General features: G+C 40.1%; 2 protein-coding genes across 5 annotated transcripts; one reads left to right on the top strand and one right to left on the bottom strand.

Annotated features, from left to right (window-relative positions):
* Nucleotides 1–1,148: 1,148 nt before the first annotated feature.
* Wtap (WT1 associated protein) lies at nucleotides 1,149–24,922 on the bottom strand. 4 transcript variants are annotated; one of them, XM_021635718.2, is made up of 8 exons: nucleotides 24,725–24,922; nucleotides 20,131–20,168; nucleotides 17,959–18,014; nucleotides 16,645–16,703; nucleotides 15,564–15,691; nucleotides 10,001–10,179; nucleotides 3,757–3,911; nucleotides 1,149–2,376 (listed from the first exon to the last, which is right to left on the bottom strand). In XM_021635718.2, the coding sequence occupies exons 2-8, from the start codon at nucleotides 20,158–20,160 to the stop codon at nucleotides 1,796–1,798; spliced, it is 1,188 nt and encodes a 395-aa protein (XP_021491393.1). In that variant the 5' UTR covers nucleotides 20,161–20,168; nucleotides 24,725–24,922; the 3' UTR covers nucleotides 1,149–1,795. The 4 variants fall into 4 exon arrangements, with proteins under 4 accessions (XP_021491393.1, XP_021491392.1, XP_021491391.1 ...); XM_021635717.2 differs by having other exon boundaries at nucleotides 24,714–24,922; XM_021635716.2 differs by lacking the exon at nucleotides 24,725–24,922 and adding an exon at nucleotides 24,483–24,640.
* On the top strand, nucleotides 24,612–25,277 carry LOC110547888 (putative HTLV-1-related endogenous sequence). Its single transcript, XM_021635724.1, has one exon. It carries the CDS (start codon nucleotides 24,612–24,614, stop codon nucleotides 25,275–25,277), a length of 666 nt encoding a protein of 221 aa, XP_021491399.1.

Raw genomic sequence — 25,277 nt, forward strand, 5'->3', positions numbered from 1 at the left:
CCAAGTCTGAGCTTAAAACAACACTTTGCTTCTACCAACCCAGCTAATGTCCTTTTTTTTATAAGGCATCCTCTAGACATGTGACAGGACTCAATTAATGTTAGGATTCAATCTTTCTACTTTCACAAACCACTTAATGTAGACAGGATCCATCACCTCTTTCCAGTAAATGAAGCATCCAATTCCAGAAATAAGGACTGCTGACTTCACATACAACTGTAAATCCTAAGTTATTCCCCAAGCAGATTCAACAAAAATGTGACATCTATGACATTGAGTCAGTTACACTACGGTTAACGATTAAGTTGCTTTTGCATACCAATGATTACATACCAATAGGATAGAAAGTTGATTTTTGTGTAAATTGCGTAAAAAGAAACATATATATAAAAAGCAAAATCCATAGTATTTCATACACCAAGGGAATATTTTAACATGCATCCAACTGGTTAATTATATGCAAATTTATTTTAAATCATATAGGTTTTGTTCACTTAAGACTGCACAAAAGCTTAATTGCAGTATTCTTAATATGCCTCTGAAGACCACAGATATGTAAGTTACCTAAGAATCCTATTGTTCTTGGAAGAAATATCGAAACAACCTATGAAAAGTTGTAAACTAGAGACAATTAGACCTTACGACCTCAACACTTAGCATTACTAGTTATACTAACAATGAGTGAAACAAGCTACAACCTTTCATAGCACTTTTCACATCCTTATACCCACAGACTTCCTTATAATACATGCAAGGATGTTGTTTAGGAAAAATCATTACTTGACCAGTGCTTTAAAATAAAACATCCTTGAGTAAAGGTGTACTTTACTATATAAAGATATAGTAAAGATTCAGACCTCAAGAACTGCTTTTCAATTAAAACGTAAAAATTATTTAACTTTTTAAAAATGAGACTTTTATGTCAAGGAAAAAAGCAAACCTTGAACTGTAGTCACAAACTCCCATTTCATTCTGCAAAAGAAAAGTGCAAATTAAAATGAGGTACACAGTCAGACACAATGCATGGACTGTTTTAATCTGACCCTTGTATATATTACAGGGTAACTAAGAATTCAGCAATTTAGGGAAAACAAATGGCAACTGCAAACAAACACTGAAAACAAAAGGAAAAAAAACAAGCAGAGGAGTCATAATAAAAGTTTTTATTTAGGTTTGGTCAGTACAGGTGAGATATACTGGAGTCACAGGGCAGTATGCACTAACAGGACACAACAGTTCATAAAAACTTAGTAACTATGCACACGGATTTCTTAAACATTCAGTCCTCTAAAGATGAATGCACAGATGTATGGTGGAAAAAAACTTTATCTAACACTGAAACTACTATAGGACGCCAAGTCCAACTTTTTAGTGATAAAAACTACTGTACTGGGCAAACTTGGCAGTCATAAACCCACATCTACTCTAACAAGTCTGAATGGTGCATAAGTATATAACAGCATGAGGAAGAATGCCCTTACACAGCACGGTTCTAAATAGACACAGATTTATACAGACATCATTGTTATAGATTCCCATTTACAACTGTTCACATTAACTCATATAAAAATAACTTGACCCTACAGAAAATGTCCTTTTTAGCAACGTTCAAAGTAATTAACTGTTACGATTTTCAAAGTGGCAGAGGTATTGAAGCAATAAAAAGAAAAGAGGAACCAAACAAACAAAAAACACACCCACGAAAGGCAAATTGTGACAAAAGTATATGCATCAACTTTTGACAGTATCCTCTCCCAAATTAAATGACACTGTATAAAAATTTGCTGGAAAAATATTACAAAACTGAACCCTGTACATTTACACTTGAGTCCAAGCCATTCTGAACATGGCGGGAACCCACAGTTCGATTACCTTTCCCACTCACTGCTTTCTCCTCTTGAGGGTCATGACTGGAGTCTGTGTCATTTGAGTGATGTGTGAGAGAGTTTTCACTGCCCGTGGGAGAGTCTACACTTTCATACCCCGCACTGAGTGGGTTTATATAACTATTACCTCCTCTGCCAGTTCTCTCCTCTGAGCTGTTGGAGGCCTTATTACCATTCCCTGAAGAAGGAAAATCATCCTCAGGTGTGCTCCCCTCCCTGTGAAATCCAGACCCAGACGTCCTCTGGCGGGAGGAGCTGCCATTACTTGGTCCGTTTGCCAGGCGACTGCAGTCTTTGCTTGTGGCCTCTGCCTGATCTACAGGTTCAGAAGATGTAGTCCTGCTGGTGCTTGGGGCTGAAGCTTGAGACTGCTGCTGCTGGTACTGTGCCAACTGCTGCCGTGTCTCCTTCAGTTGTTGCTGAAGAACTAGAATGGTGCTCTGCATACCCTCCACTTCTTCGTCAAGTTGAATGATGAAGTCATTCAGTTCTGTGCAAAGGAGAGTCAGACCTACTTTAATATCTTAGCATATTTTAAAACCTTTCTGTGTTGTATGAGTACACACCTGTGCATGTGTGTGCATGAGGCTATCAGTCAACATCAGGTGTCTGTTTCCTAAAGCTTTCTACCTCTCACTAAACCTGGAACTTCCATTTTGGCTAGAATAGCTGACCACCAAGTCCCCCAAATTCACCTTCCACCCCCAAGCACGGGAGTAACAGACATCTAGTTCCACACCTAGCTTTTCATACCACTGCGGGATCCAAATTCAGGTCCTCACACTTGCAAGGCAAGAACTATAACCACTGAGCTGCTCCTGCAGCCCCTTAAATATTACATGCTAGTGACAAAGCTTAGTCAACAAATCCTTACCAAGTAAACACTGTTCTAAAACTAGACTACCATACTTAAAGAATTTACCATACTTCAAGAATTTGGAATTTTAATCTCCATTCAAGAATGGGTTTTCAAGTTAAAATTGAGTCCAACTATCCAGCCTCATACAATTGACAACAACCTGTAAAATCTGTGTTGACCGACGGTCCTTTCTCCTCACCCTTAGCCAGTGCCTTAAGTTAAATCCACAGCATGTCCAGCCCTCAGGACTGTTGGTTCTTTAATCCTCCAAAGGATTTTAAATATGTACTAACCAAGGTCTGTTCCACATAGAAGAAGACAAATCACATAAATACCTGGGGATTATTAAAATACACAAGTCCACCAAGTTTCTAAAGAGGCTTTAAGAAAATAGCCTCTCAATTTCTACATAACTCTTCCACTTAACAGGTTTATACATAATAAAAGCTAAGAATGACAATACTGTCTACCAACTTTCCTTCCCACCAACCATCCACTGATTCTCAGCTTACATGTGCACAGCGTGGCACCATTTCTTGCTATGCATCCACTTCATAAAACAAGAAAAAAAAATGCAGCTACACTTGGACAAAAAGAAGGGCTAGAGTAACAATTACATTTGGTTTGTCTCAGCAAATTTAAATACTGAATCTCCTTTTCGCTAAAGAGGACTTAAGTAAGTATAATTATGTTACTTTTGACTACAGAAATTGCCTAGTGTTTCCAAGATTTATATGATACTGAAGCACTGAATATCAATTTTTATATGTTAAGCAAAATACCTTTATCTTACAAACAAAAACTTACACAAAAATTTTCCAATATGCTATTAGTACCTTGAGAACACTAACATTAAATGGCTTCGTTTTACAAGTCAATGGTAGGTGTTGCATGCACAGTTAGGTAGCCAGCATCTTGAGAAGAACATGCACAGAATCACATCGACACAAGCCTGGCAGCCTGTAACACCAGTGCAAAGTTAAGGCAAACTTTAAACAGCAATCCCCTTACCATCCTGACTGCTTTTAAGCTCCTCACTATATTTCTTCTGTAAAGCCAACTCTGCTTCAAGCTGTGCAATACGGCCCTGGGACAGCTGCCTTCCAAGCTCTTGGTTCTCCTGGATAAGCATTCGACACTTCGCCATTAACTTTTTGCCTGTTTGGCTGTAAAGGAAAGAGCCAATCATCACAAAATGAAGACAAAGCTCTCTACAGCCTCTGCTCACAATTAATACAGTAGATGTAACACGTACAGAGCATAACTATGTCACAGCAGATGCCACCCTGTAATTACCATCTTCTTTCCTGGAACATGTCCATCTTCTGTACTTCGGTATTTTACCAACAGAGCAGCAAAAATAAACCTTACACAAAAAGTGCCAAATAGCTACTTTTTGTTCCTACTGTATCAATGCTTTCATCCTAAATTATCATTTGAAGTATAAGCCATTTAACATGTATCTCAGATGTAACTGTTAATGTAGCACTTAGGTTCTACACTTCATCAAACAGAAAGGTGCTTTATAAAATAGGTGTAGTATCAATTACAATTTTATGGGCCACCCTTTTATTACCTGTAAAATACCTATAAAAGAATGAGAATATATTCTTAGTTGGAAACACTCATAAAGGATTCCTTTTAATAGGTAGTTCTTTGGAATATTTATCTTCTATATAAGATTATATCTTTTAAAAGACTTCCCAAACAGAAATCCATTAATTTATTTAACTTAACTAGGACATTTTTTTTTCTGTGTAGTAGAGGATGACCGTGAACTTGCAATCCTTTTACTAGGATTACAGGTATGCACGTGAAAAGCATTTAATACTGGTATGTGATTAACACTGCTTAATCCCACATTACAAAGATGTGAGTTACTTTCCAAACCTCGATGTATCTGTCATACCTTTGAACACTTTAATTTTCAAAAATTAGTGTCCTATGCTAGTCAACTCATACAACAACTGACTGAGTAATCAAAACTACAAGTAACAATCCAATACAATTTCACTGCTTTTAGCCTTCACACTAACAGCAGAAATAACTTGAAAGGTATTTGTCTTAAATATGTAATTGTGATACTAACTTTAAGGTGTGCATAAGGACAACATAACATTCTCATTGGGTTAAATCCAGAATGATCTCATTGGATAAGAACACTTTTGTACTGTACTGTTTTTCCTATTTATTTCAAGTGGGACTTGCGCTTGCCATATACACAGAATTCATCTGATCCTAGAAAACACCAGAACCCACTTTGCAGAGAACTATCTTATAGGTAATGTTGCAAGTTTCCTTGACTGATATGTTATATAATACAGTTCAACAACAAAAAAAAATTATAATTAAAATTTCCTTACAGATAATCTGTGGAACAAAAGAAACTGGGTTACTATTGTTCAAAAGATCAGCCAAGGTAGTAGCCCTGAGCGTACACAGTAAGAATTTCAGTTGTTTAACACATTCCTTTCACAGTTACTGTGAAAGCTCCAAACCCCCATTTCCTATCAAACTCCTCAGACTTGATCCTCTAATAAACAAGTGCTTAGAAACCACTGAGGAAGGCAGGCATGGTGGTGCACACCTTTAATCCCAGCACTCTGGAGGCAGAGGCAGGTAGATCTCTGTGAGTTAGAAGGCAGCCTGGTCTACAAAGCAAGTCCAGGACAGTCAGGACTACAGAGAGAAACCCTGTCTCGAAAAACCAAAAACCAAACCAAACCAAACACTAATGAGGAATCAAGACGTGGACAGCAGTGTCAAATACAGCCGGTCTCTTTCTTCATTCCATCTGACTGCTCAAATGCCAACAACTTTCTTTTTTGAGACAGAGTCTAGCCCAGCAGCCCAGCATGGTGGTGTGTTTGCCTTTAATCCTAGCAGAGGCAAGAGCATCTGTGCGTCCGAGGCCAGCCTGATCTACAAAGTGGGATTCAGGACAGCCAGGGCCACAGAGAAACCCTGCCTCAAAAAAAAAAAAAAAAAAAAGGAAAAAGGTAGGGGGAAGAGAGACAGGTTCTCATTATGTATCCCTGGCTGACTTAGAACTATGAGACCCGACTGTCCTCAAGAAGCTTACATAATCTGCACACTTTTGCCTTCCAAGGATTGGACTGAAGACATGTGCCACCATGCCTGGCCAACTGTAATTGTATTCATCAGATTTTTCCAACCAGAAAACCCTACTTTTCTGTGAATTAACAAAGAAAGTATAAAATACATTAACTGGTCACTTGACCCCATTAGAAAAACATAAAAAATTTTACAGTAAAGTATTTTATTTAAAAATGTGTAACCCGGCTTAACTAACATGGCTTAATGCGTAGCAGGCTAATGCAGTTCTAGCATAAACTGAAGCTAAATTTTTAGGTCAGCACTGGACGTATGGAGAGAGAGAGACTATCTCAAGAATCACCTTTAAACTTTTACATAAAACAACTCAAAACTGCTGCAATTTTATGTTAGTAATTATGCTATATAAAATTGTGGTCATCACCACACACATAAACTTCACACATAAAACGGTAAAGAAGCTGGAAATGTTCTGAGTTTAGCAAGTAAGGCTATGGGGGGAGGGGATGAGGGTGGTTGTTCAATCCTTTGTACTTTTCACCAAATACAGCACTGCTGTAAAGGGCTTATCTAGCATGATCAAGGCCCTAGGTTCAATCCTTGGCACCACAAAATATGTAGAAAAACTTAATTACAAGTAAATATTTTAAAATGGATAGCAGCGATCACTCATTTATTTTAAACGGGCTGGAAAGTTAGCTCAACAGTTGGGCTGCTTTTCCAGAGGACCTAGGTTTGATTCCCATCACACATTACAATGGCTCCCAGCCTTTTATAACTCCAATTCCAAGGGATCTGACACTCTCTTCTGGCCTTCACACGCACATTATACACAGACGTAGACAAATAATATAAACATACAAATCTAAAAGCAAATGCCTTTGTATTTTAAAAATATTTTCGTCCTCTTCTCATGTGCATGGGTATTATGCCTGTATGTAAGTCTATGCAACCCATGCATACCTGGTGCCAGAGGGACGCATGCTAGATCATCTGTACTGGAGTTTTACATGGCTGTAAGCTGCAATGTAGGTGCTGGAAACTGAACCTAAGTCCTCTGAAAGAGCAGCCAGTGCTCTTAACCACTGGGCCAACTCTCTACCTCGCTCCTTCCTGAGTCTCAATGTGGGGGCTGCAGGGATGTCTCAGAGGTTAAGAAAACCGGCTATTCTTCCTGAGTTCAATTCCCAGCAACTACATGGTGGCTCACAATCATCTATACTGAGATCTGGTGCCCTCTTCTGGTGTGCTAAATAAATAGATAAGATATACGGACGAATAGAGAAATGAGCCTCAATGTGAAACCCTGGTTGGCCTTGAACTCCCAGAGATCTGCCTGCCTTTGCCTACTAAGTGTTGAGATGATTCCTATAACCAAATAACCACAAAGTGGAAGAAAATACTTAAGGACTTACAAAAAGGGACATCGTACAGTACTTTAATTATCAAGGGAAGGAAGCCAGGTTACTTTGTAGAGCTGCATGTACAATTGCCTACATGACTAAGTGCAATAAAAAAAAATTACCAGTATATTTCTAAACACTCTAAAATGAATTTGTTGTCAAATGAAATATTTTAAAGCAGACCATACTACGGAGGGAATCACAGTCCATTTTTCATGAGTTGTTTTGCTTACTTTTTGAGACAGACTCTATGAATGTACTCCTTGAATTCTCCACCCTACTGCATCAGCCTCACCACTACTGGGATCAAAGGCATAAACCACACCCAGCTAAAAAAACTTTATCCCTCAAAATTAGAACTAAAGCAAAGGGGGGAAATACCATACACACACAAAAGATATCTGAATCATTCTAAATTGATTATCAATTAAACACTACTTATTTTCAAATTAATAATGTATTTTTAGTACTTGATTCATTCTGGCATGATTTAATTTTATATTAATAAAACCCCATTTATGAGTTGTTAAAATAAGACTAATAAAAATCTAGATATGCAAAAAAAAATACCCAAAAGATAAAAAAGGAGGAAAAATAAAGCTTTGAAGCATATGTATATCTAATATGATTACATTTCTTTAAAACCAATATACATAAAATCATTGCATATGCACAAATTATCTTGATGATACCCAAGATATTTAACAGCAGTTACTGGTCCTGCAGAGCAGAATGGGGCAGGTCGACGTCAGGTCCTCGAGTGACATGTTCCATCTCCCACCTTTCTCTAGTACTTCAACTGTATACATGAGCATGTAATGTCTTATTAAGAGAGAAGTTTAACAATAACAAGAAAGCAAGCTCACAGGCCTCAGTTATTGTGTAGCCAAGTAGCAGAGAAAGACTGGCTAAATTTGAGTACATGTTAGTAATACATTTTACCAATTACTAGTTAACCTACTAAAAATATACTTAGGATTATTTCTACCATGGTCTGCAAAAGCATAAAATACAAAAGATGCAATTTGGTCACAAACTACTTTTAAACAGATTGTTACTTACCCTCCACACCCCCAGTGACAATTTTAGAAGCAGACTTGTTCCTGAAAAGTCATAGACATAACTCCTCCAACCCACCCCTGCCCACAGTCAGTCCACTAAAGCACAAACATACAAGATACTTACAATTGGTTTGAACGATTAAGAGAGAACTTAAGTCACCCTTGTTAAAACTGCACTTAAACGTTGGGGCATGCTGGAACATTTATCTTCTACTCATCTCAGACTCCATTATCACCAAGCGAAAATTCAAACTGGTGACTTATAGACGAAAAAAATTCACCTCCAGGATTGGATGGAAGCATGAAGAATATAATGCCTCATTTATCTAAATGAGCAAATGAGTTTGCTAGAAATGATCACTATACCTTTTTCAAGTCATACATCTCACCTGGGCCAGCCCAGAGTTCCAACACATTATTTCCCCAATCTTCTGGCAGGTACCTTGTGAGACTGTCCCACATTATGTTCTAATCTTAGGGCCAAATGCCAAGTTTCCTTGTCTTTTATACCATCTGGAATAAAGTCTTTTAAATGAGACAGCCTTTTCTTTCACTTTGAAGATCACAGAATAATTTTTCCAAAGTGTTGATCTGCTCTCAATAGGCCCCCAAAGTAAAATATTAAGAGTACAACAAAATTATCAGAGTATTCCTTGAATTAAAAAAAAAAAAACCCAACTATTTCAAGGCACATTTAATTTAATATCAATAATTCAGTACAAAAGGCCCAAATACAATGAAGGGAACACATTCCCCCATTTAACACCAACGACAATACTGTTTAACATGTGCCTGCTAAATGAGATGAGGGTTTACTGAATAATGGGAGTCTCATCACAGCCAACACCATATACAATCTAGTTTGTGAAATGAATTCTTATAATGCTTCAAACAGTTTAAACCTGAAGTGTGAGACCACACCTTCATGTTTGTACAGTCCTCAGTTGAGGTTATCTACAGTTTCCGCAACCATTCAAAGAACAAATCATTGATTTAGAAAAACACATAAATTTAAGGCTCCATTATATAACATAGAGCTCTGAGCTAAATGGATCAATATATATGCACTACTTGTACTGGTAGCTATGACTTGATTTTCTCACAGCTATGAGAAGCTGTTTTTTAGTACGTAAACCCTTTAATTGCAAAATTCACCTCATTTGAGTTTTGACCCAGTAGTTCAACAATCATGAAGTCCACAGTCTTATTGGCATAACTGATGTGCAGTGTCTCTAAGTCACTATGCTCAAGGTTAAGAGCGATGCATATTCCATTTTTACATTTTACTGGAATTTTACATGTTCAATTCATGGTTTAAAACCTCTAGGTTTTCAATCCTCCAAACTGTCTGAAGACACAGTGTGCCACAGACTTAAAACTTCTGTTTTTCCCTCTATTTTCTTCAAACGGAAACATTTCTCAAGTGTCTACATGTCCTAGAAGGGGAATTTTTCGGAGGTGGCCTCTTCTTCGGAATAGTCCGATGGCATCAGGCCTCTGAAGCAAGGGGAAGGGGAAGAGAAAGAAGCTGAAACACAAGGTTCATCTGGTAAGTTTTACATTAACCATTACAAGCTGGACAGTATAAGAATGTGGCTTTTTTGGCTCAAAAAAGTCTGAGTCTTGGTGTGGAAACGAGTACTTGGCTGTCCCACCACAGCTTTCTCGAGGTGGGACTGTCAGGGAAGTCTTGACTGGGGAGTATGATTTGTTTACCTATCAGGCGTAAACTTCCAGGCACTCAGTTCATTTTGGGCTTGTTCCAGTTTGTCTTTAGTCTGTTCCAGTTCCCCTTTCATTTTTAGGAAAAACAAGTTGATGGCTGGGTCTACCATTGTTGATCTCAGTTGGGCAACGCTCGGCTGCTGGACTTGCTTGAGGTACTGGATTTGAGTCTGTGTAAAGCAAAATAAACAATTACTACCAAATCAAAAGAAATTAAGAAGATGGGAAATATCCTTTTAATTAACTTGACAGTAGGTCATCCTATTTGTTAGGTCTGTAACCCCTTTGATATCAAAGATTAAGGGTGTAATTTTGTAACAGACAACACAGTGGATCAAGGCCCTGAGTCCAACCTCCACACAAATACACAACAACAAAAATCCTAGAAAAAGTACCAATTAAAACTGAGCTTGAGCCAGGTGTGGTAGCATACACCTATAATCACAGCACTTGGGAGGTTGAGGCAGGCGGTTCTCTGTGAGTTTGAGACCAGCCTGGTCTATCTACAAAGCCAGCCCAGGACATCCAAGGCTACAGAGAAACCTTGTCTGGAAAAACCAAAAACCAAACCAAACCTAAAAAACAACGGAAACAAAACTGAGCATAATGGCACATGCCTGTAATTCTAGCATTTAGGAAGTAGAGGCAGAGGATTCTAAGGTCAAGGCTGGCCTGGTAAACAAAGATACCAAAAGCTGGGGAATGTAGTCTAACAGTCCATCATTTGCACAAGACCCTAGGTTTTGGTCTGGGGTAGGGGTGGGGGAGGAATATATATAATGATAATAAAAAAGGAGAAATTAAAAAACATCTCACTTGTAATCAAAACAGTATTAAACAAAACAAGGGCTGTATAAGCTGGGCAGTGGTGGCACATACCTTTAATCCCAGAACTTGGGAGGCACAGGCAAGTGTATCTGAGTTTGAGGCCAGCCTGGTCTACAGAGTGAGTTTCAGGATAGCCAAGGCTACCCAGAAACCCTGTCTGAAAAAAGCAAACCAATACAGGACTGCATCATGCTCAATAGCTAAAAAGACAACCTGCTCTTACAGAGGCAGAGGATGAAAGAGTTCAAGCTATCGGCACCCATTCTGGGCAGCTCAAAACTGCTTATGACTCCTGGAGTTAAGAGGAGTGGGGTGATACCTCTAGCACCCTCTAGCAGAAACCCACACAGGTACATGCATTAGTAAAAATAATACCTTAAACCAAAACCAAAACCAACCAACTAAAACAAGCTGAGCATGGTAGTACATGCCTTTAATCCCCATATTTGAGAGGCAGACAGTCTGATCTACACAGTAAATTCTGGCCCAACAAGAATTATATAGTGAGACCTAGTCTCAAAACAAAACTAAACCAAAAGCAAGCAACGCTATTTTAACGACAGTGAAAATGCTAAAAAGACAGCAAGTTTATAGAAAGACTGGTGACTCTTTACTTACTTTTTATCTAAGCCAACTCTTCTATGTAAAACTCTCAGACACAAGATTAGAATTTAATACAATTTCCACTTCTAAATTTTTTTAAAGATTTATTTATACAGTATTTTGCCATCACGTATGCATACATACTAGAAGAGGGCACCAAATCTTATTATAAATGGTTATGAGCCACTGTGTGATTGCTGGGAAGTGAACTCAGGACCTTTGGAAGAACAGCCAGTGTTATTAACCTCTGAGCCACCTCTCCAGGCCTTCTACTTCTAAATTTAAAAAGAGTAGCAACATTATGGTTTTATATTAACAAAATTCTACAGTATCTTAGCAGAAATACTTTATTTTCTCTTCTGAGTAGATTTGACTCATTTCTAAAACAAGGTACATAACTGATTAGATTAAGCAAGCCGGATTTGACTAGAATCCTGGCATTCACACTTCTTGACTAGTGTGGAACTTTTTGCATGGTACTAGAACCCTCTTAATTACATATGGAACTTTGAATTTCAACTTCAGTTGTGCTACTTACTAGTGTTCTAAAAGCACTCTTTCTAAAATATGAATTAAAACTCATCTCATTTCATTTACACTCGAAGCACAACTGCATCAAGTCTTGTGCTGGCCACCCTGACATTGGATTTTTAATTTTTTTAAAAAATTACTTTTTCTTTTTTTTAATGTTTTGTGGGGTGAGTGGTGTGATCAGGACAACCTGAAGTCCCCTTACTCCTATCACATGCATCACAGGGGTTGACTACCTCATCGGACTTGGAGCAAGCATTTGTGAACACTGAACCATATAGTCAATTCTATCCTACTCTAAAGTTTAAAAACTATGAAGTTTAAATCCCCTACCATAAATTTAGTAGAAGGCACAAATATACTGACTTGAGATTACATTTACTTATGAGTTCATAGCACATACACAGAAAAGAATAATGTTTAATTTATGGAGATACTATGTTTTTCTTTTGAGACAAACTCTAATTATGTAGAGCTGGCCTGCCTGGAATTCAGAGACCCATAGTCTATAGAAGAGGGATTAAAGCCATGACCCATCAAACCTGCTTTTAATAGCATTTATTTTATTTTTATATCTGTATGTTAGTATAAGCATGCGCTTGAGGGTATCCCCAGAGGCTATCAGATCTCTGGGATTGGAGGGTCCTGGGAAGAGAACTCCAGTCCTCTGCATAAGCAAGCAAGCACTGGACCATCTTACCCAGCCCCGTTATAAAATGTAAAAATAATTCATTTTAAACAAAAAGTCTACCTGTTAATTCAAGGTAATGACAGCTACTAAAACAGGAGAGAGCAAAACACATCATATAGTGTGGATCATGTGTTAATTAAAACCGTCTTAAGAACACTGACTCAGAATAAATACCAACAGTCAACACTTTTGGTCACAAACAGGAGGCAAGTTAGACTAGAATAAATTCCCCTTGCTAGGGAAGAGAACACCAGGAAAGGAAAGACAGTTTCAGGGCTGGCAAGACGGCTAAGCAGCTAAAGGTGCCCACTGTCAAGCCTGATAACCTGAGTTAAGTCCCAGGATTTGGAAAGAGAATCATCCCCCACAAGTTGTTCACTGACTTCCACATGTGTCATGGAATACCCATACAAAATAAACAAAATATAATAAAATAAAGTAGTAAGGGTCAGCAAGATGGCTCAGGGGATGAAGGTACTTGCTGTCAAGTCTGTTGACCTGAGATCATTTCCCAAGATCCACACAGTAGAGGAGAGACTAGTTGCTGTAAGTTGTCTTCTGACTTCCACACAGAGTAAAATTTTACTAACGTGATCATGCGTTTCTGTGCAGGCCAGACAACCTTGACTGTTAGCCTGGGTGTAAACCTCTTCTATTTTTCCTCCTCAGCCAATATCCATGTTGTTTTGGAGAAAAAGTATTACTGGCTTGTCACCTGCTGATTATGGCCAGGAAGCCCCAAGGATCTGCCTTGCTCCACTGGCTTTACCTCCTTAGAGCTAGAATTATAAATACACCTCCCCGCATGCAATACTTCACATGGTTCTGGGGGATTAAACTCAGATACCAAACCTTACAGACATTCTCTTAGCCTTATATTACTATTTGAAATGATAATCACCTGCTTAAATTACTACATTCCTACCCCTAAGAGCAACAGGTTCCACTACAGTCTACTGTCTTTTTAACTGCTAAACTAACAAATCACAATTCCTATTTTCACTAAAACTAACTTTTGCCCATACACTATTTCTAAAGATTCATTTGGTCGGGTGCAGTGGCACATGCCTTTAATCCCAGTACTTGGGAGGAAAAGGTAGGCAGATCTGAGTTTGAGACCAGCCTGGTCTACAGAGTGGTTTCCAGAACAGCTAGTACTACACAGAGAAACCCTGTCTTAAAAAAACCAAACCAACCCAAAAAGATCTATTCATTTTATTCTATGAGTGTTTTGCCTACATGTACATATGTGCACCACATGTGTACCCAGTGCTTGGAGAGGTCAGAAAAGGCATTTGGCTCCCTTGGGAGTGGAGTTACAGTTTATAAACAACTTGATGACTGACAACTGAACCCACTTGTCTTTAAGAGCAACAAATGCTCCTAACAGCTGAACCAACTCTCTTACCTGCTTCTGAAACTACTAATCAGTCTTTACCTGGGGTTGGTAGTGGGGTGAGTAGAGGAGTTTTGCAGTTCCTATTTTCCTAACTCTATACTCTGCTCTTTCTATATTTGATCTTTCAGTCAGTCAGATAATATAAACTTGAGATCCACTTATGCTTTATTCTTAAATACCTTCCCCAACAAAATCTAATTGATCAAGCCCTACTGATTGTGCCTAAATACTATCGTATCACATCCTTCCTAGCTACCAGTGACTTTATTATACCCTACTTCCCTGCCTTGGCTGGCTTTCTTATTCTAAGTCCCAGTTTCACATTTATCTCCTAGGGGCTGTGGATGTCGCTTAGTAGAATGTGTGCCTAGCATGCACAATGTCACACAAACAAACACGGTAGGCTGATGTAGTCAGACAGTAGAGGCAGGAAGATCGGAAGTACAGTCACCCTCGGGCACTACAGATTTTAGGGTGGGGCCAAGTATTAAGCACACACAAAGAAGGGTGAAAAAAAGAAATTTCCTTTCCATACTCAAGTCAGCCATCTACCCAAAATACCAATTAATCAACCCTATAAACTTCTTGGTGTAAAAGTCTCCACTGGTAGCTGGGCAGGGTGGTATACACCTTTAATCCTAGCACTGGAAAGGCAGTGCCCAGTGAGTTCATGCCCAGCCTGATCTACACAGGGAGTTTCAGGCTAGCCATAGTTACACAGTGACACACTGTCACAGAAAAATAAACAGATAAATTTAAAAGTCAAAAAAAATTCTCCAGTTGTTACTTATACCTAGGATAAAACCTAAGCCCATAAGCCTTACCAAAACTCCAACACAAGGGCCCTTTCCTTGTGTTTTGTTTCCAGTGCTGCCTGCAAAGCCTCACTTCTGACTTACAACTAGAAGAACAAGGCATAAACAATATGACCACAGCTGGAGAGGCAACTCAGCACTTAAGTACTAGCTGCTCTTGCAAAGGACCTCGTTCAGTTTCTGGAACTTACATGGTGGCTTACCACCATTAGTAACTCCACTTTCAGGGGATCTGATGCCCACTCTGGCTTTCACAGGCACCAAGGTATACATGTAGTGCACACAGATGCAGGCCAAATGCTCACATACATAAAATGAAAATAAAGATTAAAAAGAAGAGAAACGAAACAAAAACCCAAAACGAAACAAAAAAAGGTGACGGAGAACCACCACCCACAAAGTCTTCTTCAACCAGGCATGATAATTCAAAGCGCCACTGTACACAACAGTTGGAGATCCAGATGTAGATAGCAAAAAAAAAAAAAAAAAAAAAAAAAAATCCAAATTATGTCAAAATTAGGAATAAAAATGAAAACAAGCACCCCTTCTGTGACATAAGAACCCCCACTCCCACTCACTTTCCATTCTACCCTTTACAAAATATGTACTTATATTTGCCATCACCACTATTTAGAAATAACCTGCAGTGGATTTCTCAACTAGAGATTACAATGTTGAGATACTTACAGTACACTCTTGCATCTCTTGTTCCTTGGTTGCTAGTCGCATGACAAGAATGTTTTCCCTGCGTGCAGACTCCTGCTGTTGCTGCTTTAGTTTTTCTTCAGATTCCCTCAAGCCTGTCACATCGTTTGCTAGTTAAAGGAAAGAAATACAAAACGTTATAAATCCCATTTCAAGAGCAAACTGAACTAACCAAAAGAAAGTTTTGCCGAGAATAATAATAATAATTAAAACTCATTCCCTTTAAGTTTTCATACTGTTTTTGGAACAATGGTATTTGTCCCTGATCATGAGAACCCCCTAGGAGGCAACAATGTCATACTACCACACTGAGCTATTTCTTTCATCAGTCCGCCTAAACATAGGAAGCCATGCTATCTACACTCACTTATAGTACAGTTAGTATTTACAAAAATCCCAATAATACATTCTAATCTACTCAATATAACAATGACATCAGCTGGCCTGGCCTGCCCGTAACCAGTCTATCCCACAGCATTCAAGAAGCTGTGGTAGGGAGATCTTAAGCTCCAGGCCAGCTTCTGCTACGTAACAAGACCCTGTCTCAAAAGGCAACACAAAACAAAAGCCACTGACTACATGAACGAACAGCACCATAACCTTTTATAAGTCATGCCTATAAAAGTAATATAGCCATGCAATTAAAATTTTGGCAGATTTTGAAAAATCTGTACACAAAGAGCTATATCCTAGCCTCATTTAGGTTCTCAAAACTTTATCACTGATTGCTTCTATTCATTGTCCCTTCTATGCTAAAGGTAATTAAAATCCCTAGGTTGAAGACAGTTAGGTATGCATCAAAAGTTCCAAGTAGTTATTGTACTTCAATTTTGAAAACATGATTTATCTCCCTTGGTGCTTGGGATCTGTCAGAAAACAAAACAAAAATCACCTCTCAAACATCATTCATCACATTCTCCAGCTGTGTCTGGAAACAGCTCTTACAACAAAATGCTTGAACAACATCAACAACCTCTGCATCTGCTTCAACAAAACAAATTTACTCTGTAGTAAGTTTTCAAAAGACAACTACTCAATCTTAATTTAGGAAGATCAAACTTACAATTTAGATCTGTGTACTTCCCCTCCAGAGCTTGAACATATGCTTCATACTGTTTCCATCTAGTAAAAAACAAATTCGTATTAGTGGCTTCATTGAAATTATACTCAATACCTAGAAAATCATATCCACAAACCTAACACCAAGAACGGTGCTGGATTATTTTTAACTTTGAGATAATAAAAAACAGAATTCAACCAGCAATATAATTCATTACCCTCACTCTTTCTTCTCAGTTCAGAGAGGACAGGTAAAAGAAGTTATACCAAGGTAAAAGAATACAAGTTCAGCATGGTAGTGACCTGCCTACAATCCTAGTTAGTTACTAGGAAGGCTGGAGGAAGATGGCATGTTCCAGGCCAGCTTGACAACTTAACAAGACTCATATTAAAACAAAACTAAACTAAAAGGATGGGCTGAAGAAATGGCTCAGCAGTTAAGAGGCCTGTCAGCTCTTCCAGTGGTCCTGAGTTCAATTCCCACAACCACATGGCCCACAACCATCTATACTGGAATCTGGTGCTCTCTAGTGATATGCAGGTGCACATGCAGATAGAACACTCATATATATATATATAAAATAGTAAGCCTTAAAAAAAAAAAAAAAAAAAAAAAAAGGAAACCAAACCAGGCAGCAGTGGTGCTCACCTTTAATCCCAGGGTCAGCACTTGGGAAGCAGAGGCAGGCTGATCTCTGTGAGTTCAAGGCCAGCCTGGTCTACAAGAGTGAGTTCCACAACAACCAGGGCTACACAGAGAAATGCTGACTTGAAAAAAACCAGGAGGTGGGAAATCATCCTCTGATTTTTAACTTCTAAATGTTACATAACAAAAGAAAAAAAAATCCCATCAAAATAAGGCTATTGAGGAGGCACAGATTTGAGGACAACCTGAATATATAAACAACATCCACGCCTATAGTTTTTAGTGAACTTTTTTTCCTTCCAGCTTTCTGTGAGTTCTAGGAATTGAGCTCAAGCTAGAGCCAGGCTTGCACAGAGCTGCCTGCTTGCCCTGTGCCTGCTGATTTATTAAACCGGACACATCTTCTAGCAAGCTATATATTAATTACACAAGCATCTGTACTTAATCTATTTTAGCTCTACAAAAAAAAAAAAAAAAAAAAGCTGGTTTCTGTGTCAATCTAGAAATCACCTAAGCTAATATAGTTCTTAACTTCCACAGGAAGACCCTGTCTCAAATATACAGCAACAAGGAAACTCCACAAAACAAGTAAACACAAACCACAGATGGCATAAAGGTGTTACAGTCGTCACAGTATGTTGTAAATAGAATTTTGAAGAAAAGACATTTTACCTTAGAATTAACTCATCCCGTGCCATAACTTTGAAGTCTGTTTCACTCAGACGGACCTACAAGGAAAATTAAAAACGGACTGAGTACTCTTCCAAAGTGTGAAGCTGTTTCCACAGGAGCAACTGCTCATTTTAAATTAGAGAGTGCACAACTGTCTGTTACTACTTCAGCTCTAGAGGGCCCAACATCATTTTTCCAACCCCAGGCATCCCCATAAGATACAGATATACAAAAATTTAAAAACTAAACCAAAAAAATCCCTACTAAAAATGAAAGCACCAAGTCAAGATGATTAAAATTGCATGTGCCACATGACCCAGTAGTAGCATTCTTGAGCATACAGCCCCCCTCCCAAAGTCAACCTTCACAAGCAAGCTTTATTTGTGACAGTCCAAAACTGGGATCATTCAAGGGTCCTTTAACAGTTAAATATTTGTAAAACTGTGATAAAAGCTGGGTTGTGGTGGTACAGGCCTTTAATCCCAGCACTTGGGAGGCAGTGGCTGGTGGGATCTTTATAAATTCAAGGCCAGCCTGTCCACAGAGCAAATTATAGGACAGTCAAGGGTACACAGACACACCCTGTCTCAAAAAAAAAAAAAAAAACAAAAGCAAATAATGAATATAAAACAAAAACAACTACAATACAGCCATACTATACAACATTCTTCAGCAGTAAGTAAAAACAATACTGATGTATGAAACAAAGCAAAGCCACACGTGTGAGAGAACTGCAGTCTCACACACAGAGAATGTTTGAAAAACTGGGAGTGTACCAGTTCTCAGTCTTAGTTAATCCAGATGTCTATACTGAAAGAGGTTGTTCACCATCTCTGACTATCTTTAAAAACTTACCAATTTATAACTTTCCAGCAGAGTTTAAAATTAGAATATAACCTGATAGTTTCATACATTTAGAAATGCCTTTTCCCCTATTTAAAAAAACAAAAAATCCTACGGCTTTATTAATTTCCATTATTAAAAAATTATTGATAGAAGGAGCCTGGAACAATAGAGGAGTTCCTGCACAGTATGGATGAAGCCTACACTATGATCCCTAGGAGCACTTTTTTAAAAAGTTTTTAAGTATTAACCAGAGAACTGGCAGTGAGCTAATAGATGCTGGTATTGCCATTGCTACTGAGAAATCTCCTGTCTCAATCTCCTGCAAAATGACTATCCAATTATCTCTGACTGATTAATAAAGCAGCTGAAGAGCCTATGACTGGGCAGAAGAGACAGTAGCCGGGACTTCTGTTCCTAGTCTGGGCTCCCAGGGGAAGAGGGAGAGGGGGAGAAGGGGGGAAAAGAAAAGGGGGGGGGAGCAAAGAAAGAGGAAGGTTACTATACCACAAGGAGGAGGTCACCATGGAGAAAACACCATGGGGACAAAGATGGAGCAGAGACAGAGGGAGACTAGAGGACACCTAACAGGGTCCATGGCTGGGAAGTAGGTCAGGCTAGCACAGTCAAGTTAAAATAGATGGGTATCTGCTTGAAGCTTATTATAAGGTCTCTGTGTTAAGTTTAAGAGCTAGAGGGAGCATCGAAAAAATCCTTTACGACAACATTAAATGGATCATTAAATATTTAATGTTCTTTTAACTGAATCACAAATTCTTCCAAAAAGTATATCATTCTTTTAAACAAAACCCCAGCATATATGTATTAATCTATATATATCTATCATATGAACACAATAATAGCTAAACTCCATGTAGGACTACAGAACCAGAAAATCAAGTTAGAAAACAAAGGAGGAAAACAAACTATAAAAAACTAGCTGTAGCCTTGAAAAATACACGAGTGGATAGAGTTAAGTTACAACCCTGGGAAAATAGGAGAGAAAATAGGAACACAAACACACACACACTGAAATGTTTATAAACTGTCCGTGTACATAAAATATTCATATAATACAGTTTAAGAACTGAAGTTCATAGGAATACTGTAACATCTTCTAGAAGTTGTGAGCATTAATTCTAAATTGAGCAGACGCAGACACACATCTCACACTTCGCAGCCCCTGATGCAAAGACAAGGAAAAAGAATTGAAAAATAAGGACATAGAATTCTTAAATTTTAAAAAGATGAAGTAGTTCAAGGACAGCCTAGCATACAGAGAAACCCTGTCTCGAAAAACCACCAAATATTGAAGCTGCTGAAACATACCTTTTTAGGAAGAGGTTCTTCGTTGGTCATCTTGCACCCTAAAAAAAACAGTGTTGGGAAAAGATTTTTAGTTTTCTTTCAATTAAAGATTCCCCCTCAAAATTAAATCAAAATTGTTTTTTTTCAAAGCAGTTATTAGCAAATGTTAATGTAAGATAGTTATTAAAATAATGTTGTATTTCATAATAGTTCGGCCCATTCATTCACTGTTGCAGTGAAATGGATTCAACCCAGGACACATTTTAGTTAAGTGTTAGCCCAGGACAGCTTGACAAAAAGGGAAGGAAGACATGAGTACCCTCTCTAACTATCGCCATATTTCCTCTCTGCTAACATCTTTCATTATCATGGTTATGTAAATTTTTAAAAGTTCCCTTTAAAAATGTTGACAGTAGGCTTCTGAAGGTAAGCTAGCCCTGTTGCTGAAGGGATACGGAGGGCAGCACCAGTTACCAGTTTCCTGGTTCTACAGCACTGCTGACAGTGAAGCAGAATCCATCATGGATTCAGTACTCTCTAATGATATTAAATATAAAGTATATACCTTAATGAAAATAAACCATGTAACTGTGTCAAAGTAATCTGTTTCAAAGTTAGCTTCTTTAGATAAATTTATACAAAATTCACTTAACTGCTGCAAAACACAGAAACTCAATAGAACCACTCCATGTTACTGTCTTTTAGAATGAATTAACTAAGCCACAAATGTACCTTAAATAACAAGTTGGAAAACAAATACACAGAATAGGGCAGCTAACCTAAGAAATATAAACCTACATTTGAAGATTTTTTTATTATTATTATTGGAGTCAGTTTGAGGGTCAGTACATTTTTAAAATCTGAATTGTTTTGACATAATAACTTACATACAATTAAGACATGAGTTCTTGGGTTGGAGGGACGGCTCAGCAGTTAACTGCTCTCAAAGACCTAAGTTCAGTTCCCAGCATCCACATAAGGTGTGACTCAACCCCAGCTCCAGAGTAATCTGACTTTGAGGACAGCCTGCATTCAGAGTTCCAGACAACCAAAGCTAGAGACACTGTCATAAAATTCTAAACTATTAAAATTTTGACTGAAAATTCTGTTAAATTGATTCTTAAAAGATACTTAATTTCTTAATGAATATGACTTCTCAAAAGTAAAGATCTTCCAATATCAATTTTAAATATACTCCCATATGCATTAGATATTCTAGTCATACCACTGAACCCTTGGTTCTCAAATTAGGTCTGTTGTACAAAAGAAAGCACTATTTTAGGAAAATACTCTAAATGAACATATCATAAATTACTAGCGTAAATCTACTGCAGGGCCCAGGGTTTGAACCTCAGAATTGCAAATAGGAGAGAAAAAATATAAATACACTTTTGCATTTTGAGTAACTGGGACTTACTGAGGTCTAGGCCAGCCAGGGCTACAGTAAGATCCCACGTCAAAAAACAAATAAAAACACAACAAGAAAACATGCCTAGGATGGTGCAGCACATCTAGTTCACTACAGCACTCTGGAGGCAGAGGCTGGAGATTTTTCAAGTTCTACACAGCAAGGAAGTTGTAGGCCAACCAGGGTTACATAGAGACAAATAATCTTAAAAAACAACAAAATATTCAAAACAAAAATTTAAACACGACCAACCTGGCAACTTTCCAACATATTTAAAGATGACTAGTTTTAAAATTACATAAGGGGGATAAAGCAGCTGGAGAGATGGCTCAGAAGTTAAGAGTAGGGACTGCTCTTTCAGAGAACCTGGGTTCAATTCCCAACACCCATATTATAGCTCATAAGCACTGCAATACCAGTTCTAGGGGATCTGCCACCCTCTTCTGAACCTCCAAGGGCATTACAGACAGGGTATACAGACATATATGCAGGCAAAACCACCCATATGGATAAAGTAAGCGTATTTTAAAATTTAAGTTATTTGTGTACACATTCAGAGATAATATATCTCAATTTAGAATGTCATCTATTCTTGATGCCCAGCTTAGGTTGTGGGTTCAGTTTTAGTTGATTAGGTGCCTACCATTCCAGATCTAACACTATGATCCTAAGTTAGAAAACTCAGCACCCTGGAGAAAGGCCAATGTAACTTATGCAAGAAGTAATGAAATAAATCACAATGGACACAAGAAACCCATCATCTGACAGTGCTGGATCTCTGCACTGCAGGAGAAAGGGGACTAGTTAGAAATCAGACCATGGGTAGACAGAGAGATGGCTAAGAGGTTAAGAGCACTGGCTGCTCTTCTCGAGGTCCCGAGTTCAATTCTCAGCACCCACATGGTGGCTCATGACCATCTACAATGGGATCTGATGTCCTCTTCTGTCATAGATGCAGATAGAACACCTGTTATGTATAAATAAATCTTAAAAAAAAATCAGACCACTGTTTCAATCAGTTACGTTTGAACTGGGCTTCAGTATTGTCTTCAGCAAAAGAGAATACCAGTGTTGCTTGGTGCACAAAGTGCTGCAGATCTGTTGTTGGTACCATAAAAACACTACACAAACAAGGAATGTTTAAACACACTCAGGATGGAAACAAAATTAGCAAACATTTACAAACTCCACCAACTTGTAAGGCAGAGAACACTGAGAATGAACTGCAGTCTGAGGGAAGAGCCTAACACTGTGTCCAACAGCATATACGATAAGGGAACCAAATTTACCCAAATGTAGTCAATAACAAGAAATAGGAAGTAGTTAGAGAAAGCGGGAGCTAGTTAAAGATTAAGATGCTACCTTACCTTACATCTTGCTTTGCTAAGGGCCACTAAAACAAAACTTCTAAAGAGCATGATACAAGTAATACAACTATATTATACAGCAAAAATCAAGATGGTTAACAATATTTTCAAGGAGTCTACATTATATACATAAAGACAGCAGGGACCTGGAAAGCGGTAATGCCGTCTACACACCAAAAGGCTATTGCAAACCCGTTTAATAGTGTACAAGCCCACTCACTGCTTAAGAGTGAATAAAGCACTTCTGGAAACGCCAATGCCCAAATCCTTAAATCCCAGCTCCAACCGCATCAGAAACCACCTAGCTTGAACGAACAAAACCTAGCCACCTCAAAAATGTCTTTTCAATAACTTCAAACATCTACATGTTTCCGTTGAGAAAACTTGATGCTTAGTCTAAAACAAAACTGTCATTTTAAAAAGTTTTTACGTGTATGAATGTTTTGCATGTTATGTATATGCACCACGTGCATTCCTGGTTCCACCCACAGAGGTCAGAAGACAAGAGTGAGAATCCCATGGAAACTGGAGTTGAGGTCAGCTTGAAGCCAAAGCCATCATCTTGGGTGATGCAAACGCATATCCTCTGAAGGAGCGAAAGTGCTCTTAACTGCTCAGCCACCTCTCCAGCCCCAATGCTCAAAAATATAAGCTAAAGGGGGGAAAAATAATTTGTAGCAATAGATCTGTGACTTCCACTTGTCTTTCAAAACAGATTAACTAAACAGAAAAAGTTAGGTTAGAGGAAAAACGATGAAAAGAGCATATGTAAAACTTACAACCAAATAAAACTGTAACATGCTCACCAGTTCAGAGCATCTTGGTCCTTTGGGGTCAAATTAGCTGGCCTCCTCATTATCAAACCAAGAACGGAGGGCTGCTCAATGGCAGAATGCTGGCCTAGCTTGCACAAGGCCTAGCGGTCCATCTCTGGCTGCCCTCCCCCCAGGAAAGCATGTATACAAGCACAAAAACTAAGGCCTTTTTCCATTATGCATTCACTGTTTCACTAAAAACAATTTTAAATATGGTCAAATCAGCTTCACACAGATCCAAACCTAGACTAGAAGTTCACGAAAGCTTTCACAAAGCTGTGAAAAAACAAAATAAAACCAAAAACCCTATTCTCACAATGCATACACTTATTTGAAAATGGAAGTCCACAAGAGAACGTGGCTGTAATGACAAGCTACTGAATGACGTGAAATTGGTTTAAAAAAACAAAACAAAAAAACCGTTTGTGCCTTGCAGAACTCGTCGGTACCTCTGCGTCCCCGGGAAGCAGGCCTGGAAGTGGGAGGGGGCCACAGAGGCGGGGAAAGGACCGGCGTGGCCAGTCAGCCCCGAGAGGGCGGCCTCCGGCCTCCCCGCCTCCCCGGCCGCGGGAACGCCCGCCTGCTCCCCGGCCGCCAAGAACGGAAGTAAAATGGCCCTGAGGCGGGAGAAGGGTCGCTTGCAGGCAGCAAGCCGTTCTGGCTAACGGGAAGCGTGCGCGGCCCCAGGCCCGGTCACCCTTCGGGCCCGGCGTGCGTTTCTCCGGGAGCCGCGCCTCGATTCCCGGCCCCGCAGGCCCTCGCGGCCTTGCCCGCCGCACCTACCTTTCCAGCCCGAGGCTGCGCGGGCGCCGCCAGTCACTCAGGCCAAGGCCGCGCCGCCGCCGGGCCCCCCGCGCTCCTCCCGCCGCAGCCCCGGCGCTCGCCTTTATTTGCGGGTCTAGCAGCCACAAAATGGCGCTGAGGGAGGAAACCGGGCCCCGCCGCCGGCCCCGCCCCGCCCCGGCGCGCCCCGCCCCGAGCGCGCCGCCGCTTCCCCGCCCGCGGCCCACTCACCCGAGACGCACCTCTCCGGCACCGCCTCGGTCACCCGGCCGGGCGCCTCGGGCGAGGAGGAGCGGCGAGGGGAGGCCGGCCCGGCCCGCTCGGGGCCCTGGGGCGTGGAGGAGCAGTCGCACTCCGCCGCCGCAACCGGGCCGTCCGCGGGGTTCCGCACCTGCCCCGCGGGGGCTGCGCAAGCTCAGCCCGGCCGGGGAGGGAGGCGGCCTTGGAGGAGGGCGGGCCCGCGAGGTCGGAGGTCACCCGCGAGGCATCTCGGGACGGCGGCCGCCGCTGGACACGCTCGGCCGGGCCACCTGCGGCTCCAGCGCGGCCTGGGCGGAGGAATCCGTGCAGGCGGCGCGCGATTGGCTGTTCGCCGCGCTCGGCCCTGCGCGGGATGCTTCCGCGCGCCGTCGCCGGGACGCGGGGACAGCGGCGGCACGCCTAGGTGCCCCCTCGTCTAAGTTTGGGGACTTAGAAGGCGCCGGTCCTCCCGCGGCCGCGGCTGCGCTCCTCTGGTCGCAGGCAGAGAGCAGGGAGGCTGCGCGCGTGGGCAGGTCACAGACTGGCAGCCCGTGA

This window comes from Meriones unguiculatus, chromosome 20 (assembly GCF_030254825.1).
Source record: "Meriones unguiculatus strain TT.TT164.6M chromosome 20, Bangor_MerUng_6.1, whole genome shotgun sequence".
In the NCBI taxonomy this organism is placed as follows: domain Eukaryota; kingdom Metazoa; phylum Chordata; class Mammalia; order Rodentia; family Muridae; genus Meriones; species Meriones unguiculatus.

What these genes read in the sequence shown, in the direction of transcription:
- Wtap (XM_021635718.2), bottom strand. Translation starts at nt 20,160, where the DNA reads ATGACCAACGAAGAACCTCTTCCTAAAAAG. An exon ending in GAAGTACACAGATCTAAATT is followed by an intron (nt 15,692 to 16,644) that starts GTAAGTTTGATC and finishes TCCTTTAACTAG; the next exon opens with CAAACGATGTGACAGGCTTG. An exon ending in AAGAGATGCAAGAGTGTACT is followed by an intron (nt 10,180 to 15,563) that starts GTAAGTATCTCA and finishes TGCTTTACACAG; the next exon opens with ACTCAAATCCAGTACCTCAA.
- LOC110547888 (XM_021635724.1), top strand. Translation starts at nt 24,612, where the DNA reads ATGGCGCTGAGGGAGGAAACCGGGCCCCGCCGCCGGCCCCGCCCCGCC.